A 12,813-nucleotide genomic window follows, 5' to 3' on the forward strand; every position below is an offset into this window, starting at 1 on the left:
TAAAGGTGCTTGCAGGATACCTGGCACCCTCCTGTAGTAAGCCTTGCCTGGACATGCGGGGCTCTGTCTGGGTTGACTCCACTTCCCTAACTGTTCGTGGGAACCACATGAACAAACCAAACCCCAAGGCAACTCTTGCCTTGCCTTCAAACCCATCCGGATCTGCCCCATCAGGGCAGGCTCCTCCATCTGAAATGGGTGCTTCAGGAACACAGGATGTTCCGTTTCACTCTTATGTAGAGGCTACCAACATTGAAAATGCTTCCACTGATCACGAATGGATGACGTAAAGGTGCATACAGATTTACGCGCCGCGAACATGAGCAATTCACTTTTAATCAGCTGATGCCAAGCTTTTTATATCTGTATCTTACCATTTCTGTAAAAATACAGATATAATCAGCTGATTAAAAGTGAATTGTTCATGTTCGCGGCGCGTATATATGTACGCACCTTAAGCTGAATCACACCATCCCAACTGGAGAGAGTGGATGAGCATCTTCTGAGTACAGAAAAGCAAGAATCTACAGAAATGCCTGAGATTGCAATAGAGCAACCGAACAGTTTGCGGTGGAGAGACCAAACCTCATCACTGCTCAAGGAAGGGCGGCCATTCAGGCAAAACTTCTTGGGAGATGAGAGACTTTTGACCTGCAGAGTTTTGTAGGTAAAAAGAAAAAACTCAAGAGACCAGAGATCGGCGAAACTCCAGGCACAAATGTGTGTGGCAATTTGGCGACTCCTTCCTCAGCGGAAGGACCTACAAAGAAGGCCAGGAGTGGAAATCACGTAGGTCACGAGGTCTGAAGAGACTGCCGCCAAGCATATCACACCAAATTGTGAGAGACTAGGGGCAAGGTTAAGGGCTCTGTTTGGCTGCAAGCAACCAGGTGATGAATAAGATGTTAGTATAGGAAAAAAACTCCTGGATCTTGTAAAGGTCACAGGTATTGATTTGCCCAACTAACGTACTTGGGACACACAATAAGGTTCGGTTGACGTGTGAGGCTCTTTGAAACTTTGGATCCTTGAATCCATCCCTTCGAACATAACATAAAACTAGATTTGACATTAGCTTAGAACTAGATGGAATCTAGCCGATTGTGATCTAAAAAAAGATTCAACCCACTTTCAAAGATTCAACTCACTTTTCAACCTGGTCTTCCGATCTCAAAATCTGATCTTTTATCTTCTGGACATCCTTTTCGTGATTGCCGTCAAGTTTCATGTTATTCTTCAGCTCGTTGAACATCTGGTACAACTTTGGAGATCCTGCAAAATTTAATAAACACAAGTTTTGAAACTGGTTGCTGAAAACAAATTGACGTTATTTGCAAAAAAATCAAGGCTAAAATAATGTTACAGTGAGGTCTACGATATAATGGCGGTATTTGATTGACATTGGTGTTGTTATCCATGTCTATCATTCGATAAAGCAGATAGCGCTATCCTTCTTTATCTCCGCAAGAACGACAGATCGTTTTTAACAATGTAGAAATATAATTTACAAAATATCTCAACTATGGAAATTTATTATTTAATAATTGCAAAATTACTAGTAGTTCTGTGAACAGTAGACCTCGCGCTCAGTAAGTTACATTGACCTGTTGTTATGTTTTCTCAAAAATTAATAAATAATTCATCAATTTAAAATGTCTAGAAAAATTCTAAATAAATATAGAGTTTTCTGTCTTATCGTACCGTGACGTGTCGTCCCGGAATGAGAGTGTGAGCGCTGTTATCAAGTCTGGTTTCAACTGTCTACAACGTTGATGGGAAGATACATTTTCAAGATGTTCAAGATGTTTTTGAACGGTTTATAGTCCACTAGACAGCTGATTTATGATGAATAATTCTATAGTCTGATTTTTACTCTAATATTGGCGTATGAAGGAGGCTCCTTTTTCCTTTTATATTATTCTTGAAATGCAAAATTTCCAAAAACCTTGTATATACGTCGCGCAATTAAAAAAGAAACATACCTGTCAAATGTCATGAAAATCTATTACCGCGTTTCGCCGTAAATGCGCAACATAAAAACATATAAACATCAAGAGAAATGCCGAACCGTCTATTTGAATCTTAGACCTCACTTCGCTCGGTCAAATATTCTTATCGAATAAAATATAATTGATCATTTTAAACAAGAATAAACACTTGATATTGCATCAGGTATACCGGTCAGCTATCCTCTATAGAAGCCAAGAGGCAAGGCAGAGAATCGGCTACGCTGTTCTATCATTCTCCACTCTGCCATTATAAAGGTGCGTACAGATTTACGCGCCGCGAACATGAGCAATTCACTTTTAATCAGCTGATGCCAAGCTTTTTATATCTGTATCTTACCGTTTCTGTAAAAATACAGGTATAATCAGCTGATTAAAAGTGAATTGCTCATGTTCGCGGCGCGTATATCTGTACGCACCTTAACGAGTACCTCACTATAGGTAGAATCAGTAAGGTTTTCTAGTAAGCTTATATACACTTCATTTTAATTTTCACTTCAAAATATTGCAAATGTGCTGTCGTTGAATAAAACTTGACTCAATGTATCTTTATCAAGTTTTTCAAAAATATTTTGCAAAACAATCGTGGAATCTGTTTCATAGGCAATGTACTGTATGTGGAAATCATTGATTAAATGAATTACATACTGATTTTTGACAGTTAATTATTTGAATATTGGATAAATCGATGCAATAATTAATTACCAACTGATTTTTGGGTATTGTCAAGCAGCTCTTGCTTGTTCATTTTGGCGAAATCGTGGACTCGATCTTGTGGCAAAAACTGGCACAGATTATCCACCTGTATTTGCAACGACTTCATCAGGTCTTCAATCTGCAAAATATTAATTCAAATTATTTAATTCATCAACCACAATTTTTTCACAACATAAGTTAGCATTGTATAATTATTGTATGATGAAGATTTATGTAATATCATAGAGGTATAATAAAGCAGAAGATATCCCATGGTATAGTTCGTCGAGGTTCCGAACTTCAAGCAGATTTTCTGTTTATTGTTTATTGTTTATTGTTTTTGAAGGGACGGATTCAAGGATCTTAAGGTTCAAAGAACCCCACACGTCAACCGAAGCTTATTGTGTTCCCAAGTAGTATGTTAGTTAGGCAAACCAATACCTATGTCCTTTACAAGAACCAGGAGTTTTTCCCTATACTAACATTCCATTCATCACCTGGTTGCAATCCTTGTCGCAATCCAGTGTGATATGCTTGGCAATCTCTTCAAACTGATTAGTCCTCGTGACCTACGTGAGTTCCACTCCTAGCCTTCTTTGTAGGTCCTTCCGCTGAGAAAGGGGCGGCCAAGTTGCCTCCAGGGCGCCCGGCCACCCTTGAATCAGCCTCTTGACCCACATTTGTGCCTGGTTTTTCACCCATCACTGGTCTCTTGGTTTTTTTCTTTTTGCCCCTCCGAAACTTCGCAGGGTCAAAAGCCTCACCTCTCCCAAAAAGTTTTGCCTAAATGGCCGCCTTTCTTCGAGCAGTGGTGAGTTTTGGCCTCTCCACCCACAAACTCTTGACCTACGTGAGTTCCACTCCTGGCCTTTTTGTAGGTCCTTCCGCTGAGAGAGGGGACGCCAAACTGTCTCTAGGGCGCCCGGCGCCACTGCGTACCACCGGTGCCGGCTATACAGTGGCGCCCGTGAGTAAATACAGGCTTGCACACACACACACACACACCGATTTTTCTCCGACCGTCCTTGTCAGTTCTCGCTACACCATCCTCCATTCCAGTCGACTGCTCTGCTCTTTTGATAGTGCGAGCTAATTACGTTTTAGAGTTACGGAATAGAGTTTCTCATTTTCGTATTCTTATGATTGATTTGATTTTTCAACTTCTCAAGGAGTTCGTCAAACGATGCAATTGACATTCTAAAGTAGTTGAAAAACTGCTATCAAGCCTTGGTTCTTCAAAAAGAGTGTGGAATGTTCCCGTGTTTCCTCTGCTTACATTAATTGGATGAACCAGCACTTACGCTTAATTCTACGGCGCTTAATGCAATGATACAATAACCACATAGCAACAACTCTTATAGGATTCATTATTATTCACCTCATGTCACAACAACAAAGTAACTGATTGTTTGAATGGAAACATATGTAAAAAAATCAGGCGGCAAAAAATCGGCCGTCCAAAATCGGTGTGTGTGCAAGTAGCCGTCAAAATTTTGCTAACGATAAAAAATCGGGCGTCCAAAATCGGTGTGTGTGCAAGTAGCCTACCATGGGATGGATATCTTCTTATGCTATCTTTACTCTATGATAATATTCAAAAGCGATTGGAACACAATAGAGGCTATCAAGAAATCTTTTATTTAAACACAACACAACTACTTTCAACTCTTTAAGAACCATTTTCAAGTGGAATGACACTAAATTTTACCCTTGAAAATGGTACTTCAAGAGTGATGATGTTTTCGTCTACACTAAGCCTGAAGCAAAACTATATTGTGCAAGTTGGACTTAACACTTTAACCATATCATGATTCTTCAACCACCAACCGTATCACCCGGTCTCTCAGACCGGAGGTTTGATTTCATGGTAAAACATTAATTTTCCGTGATTTCATAGATTCTTATACTTTTTCATGTATAATTTGTTCAGAGGATAACAAGAAACACATCTCAAGGAGCAATTTTTCTATTACCTACGTTTTATTAAAAATTCGGAATTGATAGTAAACTAAACTAGTAGTTCTGTAAACAGTAGACCTCACGCAGTATTCTCATCCACAAGTACCTGATTGAAACTATAGACCTAATGGAAATACAGCAATAGACTGGCTTCTCCACACATCTGTGTAATCACTTGTCAGCTGATTTATGATAAATAATTCTATAGTCTGATTTTTACTCTAATATTGGCGTATGAAGGAGGCTCCTTTCTCCTTTTATATTATCCTTGAAATGCAAAATTTCCAAAAACCTTGTATATACGTCGTCGCGCAATTAAAAAATGAACATACCTGTCAAATTTCATGAAAATCTATTACCGCGTTTCGCCGTAAATGCGCAACATATAAACATTAAAACATGAAGAGAAATGCCAAACCGTCGACTTGAATCTTGAATCTAAACGTTATCTTATGGATAACAACCTATTTACAAGTACTTATAGTTCCAATAAACCAAGTGCTCACTCAATATGTCATAGCAAATGAAGAATAGAGTTTTATACAATTAGTAATTCAAAAAAACATGAATTATTATTTCTAACAAAATTTTTTTCTATCACCTAGCTCTTACTAAAAAGCAAAATCAACTCCAGAATAATGCGAACTCTAAAAATCGAACTAATTTATCTTGATCCGTTCACTGGAATCCGCATTAATGATAAATGTAGGTCTCTATGATGAGCCTTAAAACTGTTGCATAAAGTGTATCCTCCTGTATTAAGGTGCGTACAGATTTAAGCACCGCGAACATGAGCAATTCACTTTTAATCAGCTGATGCCAAGCTTTTTATATCTGTATCTTTCCGTTTCTGTAAAAATACAGATATAATCAGCTGATTAAAAATGAATTTCTCATGTTCGCGGCGCGTATATCTGTACGCACCTTTACAAACCGCGAATACCGGGATTGATGAAACACTAACCGTATCATCCGGTGCGATACGGACCGTAGCGTGAGGAATAAATTGAGTCTGTGTTCGGAATGATACTGAAGCGACTAGTAATTGTTCTCTGATATTCATTGAACAACTACTGAGTGGGAGAAGCCAAACAAAAAATCAGGTGTATTAATAAAGCAATGCAAAATTTTCGTACCGGTCTCAGAGACCGGTGATAAGGTTTAAGTGTTAAATTTGTTGAAGATTTCTCCAGGGATGATATAATAATAGTAATGGCCGGAACCAATGATCTTCATTGTGATGAAGAGTTGAAACTTACTTCAAGATCTGAGACTTACCTCTTTCTGGGAAGCAGGCTTATCATTTAGATGCCAACTTGTTTTGTTGTCGATAGTCATTGTCCTCCTCACAGTAATGTTATTGTTATTCTTCTTGTACAATTCTATTTCAATTTCAGCCTTCTGCTTTCCTCGTTTTACAAACTGTCCCACCTAAATAAACAAAAAAAAGTAATCATTTTTCAGCTGAAACAGTAGTCCAATTGCTTATTTATTTATTTCTTTAGCGTATGGCAGATACTCAACAAATATATAGCTCATGAGTCTCAAATGCCTAGATATACACTGCATATTTCCAAATTCTTTGAGATGTTGTGCGTAGTTTTCGGTCAGGAGAACATAAGTTTGTCTGTCCGCCATTATTTCCTAGTCCATTTAGCGTTACCCAATGTGCACCATGGAGGCGAACTAGCGTAATTATCTATGACATTAATGAATGGAGTGATCCGTGGTCTAGTGGATAGAGGTTTGCATAGCAGCCTAGAGATCCCGGGTTCAAACCTGCTCCTCACCAAACGTTTTTGGCCAGGTCACTCCCGTGTTGAGGCACATTAACTGTCGATCCCGGTTGAAGTATGACAGTCGTGAGACCCATTGACGGCATACATTATATATTCAGGCGAGGTGGGACCTTCCCGCAAGGGACTCCTAACCAACAAAAGTCATACGAAATTTATTTTACTAATAAATGAACCTTCAATAATAATACATACCCTCGACAATCCGTGACTCTCTACAAAATTAGTAGTGAACTAATGGTCATGTGAATTATAGAGGATCTACTGTGATAATAAATAATTATTTTTATTTACAACATAATTATATTTTTTATAAAATATATGTTTTATTGTATTTTACGGTGAGAAAACGTTTGAAGCTAAATTGTATGTGCAAAAAATCCGAATGAATTTTTACGAGAAAAAGAATCAAGCTTATACTGAGGTCCAAGTTATATTGCAGTATTTGATTAACATTGGTGTTGCTATCCTTGTCTTTCACTCGACCAAGTAGATAATGCTTTTCTTTTCTACATCTGTAAAGTTGCAAAAACGCTTCTTAACATTGTAGAATTATGATTATAATCAACGAGATATTTGATCTCATTTGAGAAAATTCAATATTAAATACACATATTTTCTTGACGATTGAAAATATAATAGTCTATATATATATATTGATAATTTTTAACAAGAAAAACAGTTGATTCTGTTTCTACTTCTAAATCAGTTGCAAGTTCTTACTGATGACTATACTGAGGTGCATGTTTTAATGGCCGTATTTAACCAACATTGGTATTGCTATCCTTGTCTATCATTTGACAAAACACATAGCACTATCCTTTAATACCTCCTTCATGTTTCCATACGAATTTCTAACAATGTAGGAGTATAGGCCTAATTGATTAACATTATATTGAATTTCAACTGTAAAAGTTTCAAAACCATTGAAAAATATATTCTCTTGACGTTTCAACAAGAAAGAACAGTGAATATTTCATCAGATATACCGGTATCAGCTGTCCTCCATAGAAGCATAGAGAAACAATGGCATAAGTAGATATCCCATGGTATAGAGCGTTTATGTCGCAACTTTTACTGTTATCTCAAGTCGATAGTTCTTTCCAGAGAAGCTGTGTGACGCTGGTAGTCTCTCGTATTGTGGGTGCCGTTCATACACTCTCACCCGGCCAAAACAGTAAAAATCGACAATAATTGGCTTGAGTTAACAGTAAACGTTTCAACATAAACGCCCTATACCATGGGATATCTACTTACGCTATTGTTTCTCTATGATAGAAGGTAGTGGCAACGCTGTATTCCACTTCCTCTTACGCTGCTCTCAAATTCTTTGAACTTGAACTTGAATTTATTACTTTTTGCATGTACAACAATAAAATTATTTGGCAATCGTCACGTATTACAAAAAAAAAATCCCAACAAAAAGTCATTCATGTCATTAAAACACTTATCAGCCAGCCAGTCCTTCAATTTTTTCTTGAATTGCACTCTATTGTCAATGTCCTTAAGATGGTGCGGCAGGGAGTTGATCTTTTTTTGGCTCATGTGAATTGGATTTTTCTCGTAGAACGATGTCCTATGTTGTTGTATTCGATAGGTGTTCCTCGAGCGCGTGTTATAATTGTGTAGGTCAGCACCTCTTGTCCACGTCGATGCATGCTTGAGACCAAATGCTACAGACTCCAGAATATACAGGCAAGGTAGTGTGAGCGTCCCTGTTGATCGGAATAATTCTCTACATGGAGTTCCAGGCGGTTTTTTGAGCATTATTCTAATCACTCTCTTCTATGCTCTGAATACCCTGATAATTTCCGGTGACGTGCCCCAGAAAAGTAATCCGTAGGTAAGAAGAGGCTGAAAGTATCCATAGTATGCGGAGAAGACTATCTGCTGATGCATTGTTCTTGCCAGTGTAGCAATTGCGAATGTGGCCTTACTGAGTCGTTTAATCAATTCGTCGATGTGATCATTCCATCTCAAACCAGAATCCATTTTCAAACCCAGGAAGCTGCAGACATTTGCTGGTTTGACCTGTTTCAAGTCCATATCGAAGTAGAAGGTGTAAGGAGCGTTGAAATGATTTATGGAGAAACTGAGATAGCATGTCTTTTCAATATTCACCTTGATTTTATTTGCTTCACACCAATTTCGAATGCTCTCTACCACCTTTTCTCCCCCACTCTGCATCTGCTGGATAGTATCACCTATGATGAGAAAGTTGGCATCATTGGCGAACAATACACTACTGGCTCCTGGTATATTACTAGGGAGATCGTTGATGAATAGGGAGAATAATATAGGTGCAATTATTATATTAAATATATTTCTGCCATTATAACGTGGACCTCACTATAGTTCAGTGTGGTTATAGTGGGGTCCACTTTATAATGGCAGTGGATAAAGATAGGAGAATAGCGATGCCAATTCTCTGCATCGATTAATTATTTTTCTACACTGTCAAAAACATAATTGGCATAGTTGTGAACCTTCAAAAGGATGGTACCACCGGCTTTGTCGAATGATAGACAAGGATAGCAAAACCAAAGTTGATCAAATACTGTCATTATAATGTGGACCTCACTATAGTACTATAATTCCATACAAATTAACTTCTTGAGATTGAAATAGTTATTTGTGCAACTAGTGCGCAAAGTGACAGTTTGCTGCACCGAAAGAAACGGAATGGTTTCTTGAGTGCAGCATAGGTACTTTGCGCACGTATTTCACATTAAGTTTTTCCTACAGTTACCATGAATATGAAAAGTGGGTAATTATGGGTAAAATTGCCTGAAATGCATCAAATGTTTTTCTGTGTAATTTTATTATTGATAAAAGCCTTAATTTATTGTCAAATTGAATAAAAATGTTCTTTGGTTATAATATAATAATGTAATAATTAGCGCGTTGTGCTTGGTTGCACCTCTGCTCACTATAGCAGCCCACTCACTGTTACCAACTTCATTTTGATTTTGCTGCACTGTTGCTCCATATAACCTACTGAGTATTTTGCGTTGCCATGTTGCAAATCTGGAGTGCAGAAAAATTTTTCCCGCACTAGAGCGGAAAAGTGATTCTTTGCGTTCTGTAATCAGTGCAGCAATGGCCACTTTTCAACGTAACTGTAGGAAATAGAATGATTTACCTCAGGAGCTCGGCCGAGGATCTTTGTCTTCCCGGCTAATCCCAAAACCATGGCACATGACAGCGAAGACTTACCACTGCCATTTGGACCGATTACCAAATTTAATCTGTTGCTTGGTAAAAAGGTAACATCATCGAAGGTCCTGAAAACATGAAACAAAATTAACTAAGATTCTTGGTTTTTGTTATCAGGTTAGCTATCTTAAAGCAAAATAAAAACCACAGTTTTATCATTGGAATGTAATGACAAAAAAAAAAATGAATTGCATTCAGAAATTCCAAGTCATCCAGTTACGGTGAGTTGAAACTGATTAAAATTAGGCTGACATGAAATTAGTGGTTCTTAGCATCAAATTCGGGGACGCTACAGTCGAGGACTGATTTTCAGTCCTTGACGGTCGCAGTCCGCAACTGTCGGGGCTATGCAAAAATTAAAGAGTCCTCAACTGTCGCAGTCCTCTATTGTCACTTCTGCGCTATAAAGAAGATTCCTCAACTATCGGTGACCTCCTTTGACATCGACCCTCACATTAACTTTTGCTATTATATTGTGAGTAGGGCAGGTTAATAGGATGGCTACACGGTCTAAATTTACACTTTAGTCCAATCTTCTAAAACTAGAGACATGCTCTTTAAATATATGTTATTTCAAACAATATCTTATGTTACAAGGAAATAGAAAGACATCGTTCTTTCCCCTTATCAGATAAAGTTGTCTGGTTCGTGTTGGCAAAAACTATGAGTTAGAATCTCGAAAAGGGACCGTATTATTCAGGACTCAAGTGTTTTAATTGCATTCCCGAGGATATAAGGCTGTGTAGCAGCTATAAGTTATTTGTTTCAAAGATAATTAGGACACTGGTAGAGGCTTGTCCTTATACCATTGAGGAGTGTTTTAGAGCATATTCATGTGACTCCATTCTAAAAATGACATGTTGTATGCCACTTGAGCACCGCTCAGAATTTGTGGCTTCACACAAGAAAAATATAATAATAATAAAAATATTATTATCGATTCCAGAAACCCATATTGATTGATTTCAAATGTAATATCCGGATTTACTAAACTCGATCAAGAAAATTGAGCATCGTCAAATCAGGTACGGTTTTAAGTGCACTGGAACATATGGCAATAGTTACTAACCATAATTCCAAATTCCAGTCCAATTAAACTTGTAAGCCTATACCGTATCCGGCTTCATAATGCTTATAAAGGTGCGTACAGACTTACGCCCTTCTCCGGAGTCATACGATCACTCGATGATCGCAGGTCGAGCAAGAGCGGAACGCGAAAAGAGCATATAACAGAGCTTGATCTTGGCACGTTCCTAAAGCGAACTAACCAATAGTTGCGCATTCGCGGTTAACGTTTTTGTTGGATCAGTTATAATGTCTGTGTTAGCATATACAATTATAAAAATTATTGGGCATTTTTAATAATAGGTATCAGCATATTAGAACTTAGAAGAAAGAAGCCAAACTCCCAACCAAGCCTTTCACCTTTCAAAACATTGACAGACAACCTTTTTGTAATAAAACATCAACATGCACTAAACATAATAATTATCATCAATTTATTATATAAACATAACGTATTATTATGCTACCCAGCAATCCCCTGGTCAGAATATTTTTTGTTTCGTCACCCGATCACAGCGAAATCAACAATACGACAAGTGCTCGATCATACTGCGAACATATTTCGAACCTCTTGCGAACCCTTGCATAACATCACGCGTACCGTTCATGATCGGAGCATGATCGAGGCGCGTCTGTACGCACCTTATGTTTTGACAGAGTTTACTGAAAATGGGCATTAGTCTGCAAAGTTGTTTGGGCTACCTACCGTACTAAAAAATTCGAGAAGTTAACCTTAGTTATTGATCAAATAACTATAAGCCTACAACAAAGAGACTTACATCTTTGATAACAAAAGACAAAGTATTGTCAGGATAATATGCCAAATCGTTTCAGAAAGATATATCTAAATTTATTTACAGTATGTAGGTCTAATGTGTAGAAAATACAGTACGGTATAAGTTATAAGATAAATAATGATCTTCAATCTAATCTCATTCTGAAAAATCAATTACAAAAGCAAGTGACCTAGCACCTATATTTACATTGGAATAAGAGAAAAATCTCCAAATAATATCCTCAATTATGTTTTGAGGCGGAAGCATGACATAATTGTATGATTTTCATACAAACTACATTAGATTTTGATGAATGAATTCTTTTTGTACTTACATAAAATTCCTCAATGATAGTCTAACGATGTAACCCTCTGCCATTTTGATGATGTAGACAGTATAGTAGTAATTTACTGGATGTTAAAAAATCAAGAATAGGTTCTCATAGCACTTGGAACATTAAAAATATTCAACGGTTTTAGTAAAATAATATTATTGTCACACATTTCGCGCCTTCTTGCCAATTGCCATGACCATTCAATTCAACCATTCCTTTTAGGTTGGGGCAGCTCAAAAACCTCCAAGATAGCAGTTTAGCCAACTATGTTTCAAATAATGTTTTGAGATTATTGTTTTTTTTTGAATTATGAAATAGAATTAAAAAATCTATATAGATAAAATTATAAGTTTTAAACGCTTGATGAAGTCTCTATAGAGGCTGATTTTTTATTTTTTCTCTATCGGAAAAATATAATACCTCTTACAGACCTCCGTCTAAAAGTATTAGAAGAGGATCAATTGATTCTACGTTGTAGAGTTGGAGCGTCCTGGAATGTCTCCGAAATTGTCTGTATAATAGTGTGGTGCACGTTATAATGATAGTAGTTATTTAACATTGGTGTTGCTATCCTTGCCTATCATTGGACAAAACAGCGCTATCTTTCTGTAGCACCACAACGTTGACAATTCCGTTTTTAACATTCTAGAAATATTATTTATTGAAGCAGACATTCGGCAACGTTGTTCTCCTATCTTTATCTACTGGAATTATAACGTGGACCTTAATAATATTATAGTGGAATTCAGGTTGTGAACATAACCTGATGTGCCGAGCACTATTTTTAATTCAGGCCTTTTCCCAAGTTATAATAGTAAATTTAATACGCAATAGACTAGAGCCATTATTGTGAGTTAGCGAAATAAATTATTTTCTCTCTCTATTATGAACGGCCATGACTTCGAGTTTCCCATGATAGATATTTAAAAATTGTGGCTCCGAGTTGTCGAGGAATGTAGATTATG

At 37.3% G+C, this 12,813-nt stretch overlaps 1 protein-coding gene across 1 annotated transcript; it reads right to left on the bottom strand.

Annotated features, from left to right (window-relative positions):
• Positions 1-1,136: 1,136 nt before the first annotated feature.
• LOC111059888 (structural maintenance of chromosomes protein 5) lies at positions 1,137-12,112 on the bottom strand. Its single transcript, XM_039426168.1, has 5 exons — positions 11,849-12,112; positions 9,600-9,741; positions 5,940-6,092; positions 2,712-2,841; positions 1,137-1,272 (listed from the first exon to the last, which is right to left on the bottom strand). The coding sequence occupies exons 1-5, from the start codon at positions 11,890-11,892 to the stop codon at positions 1,145-1,147; spliced, it is 597 nt and encodes a 198-aa protein (XP_039282102.1). The 5' UTR covers positions 11,893-12,112; the 3' UTR covers positions 1,137-1,144.
• Between the last annotated feature and the right edge of the window lie 701 nt (positions 12,113-12,813).

The sequence above is a fragment of the Nilaparvata lugens genome, chromosome 4 (assembly GCF_014356525.2).
Source record: "Nilaparvata lugens isolate BPH chromosome 4, ASM1435652v1, whole genome shotgun sequence".
Classification (NCBI taxonomy): domain Eukaryota; kingdom Metazoa; phylum Arthropoda; class Insecta; order Hemiptera; family Delphacidae; genus Nilaparvata; species Nilaparvata lugens.

Bases quoted from the DNA above. Each gene is read 5' to 3' on its own strand.
- LOC111059888 (XM_039426168.1), bottom strand. From the start codon at position 11,892: ATGGCAGAGGGTTACATCGTTAGACTATCATTGAGGAATTTTAT. The intron at 2,842-5,939 runs GTAAGTCTCAGA...AATATTTTGCAG, and splicing joins AGCCTGCTTCCCAGAAAGAG to ATTGAAGACCTGATGAAGTC. The intron at 1,273-2,711 runs GTAATTAATTAT...TAAATTTTGCAG, and splicing joins CAATACCCAAAAATCAGTTG to GATCTCCAAAGTTGTACCAG.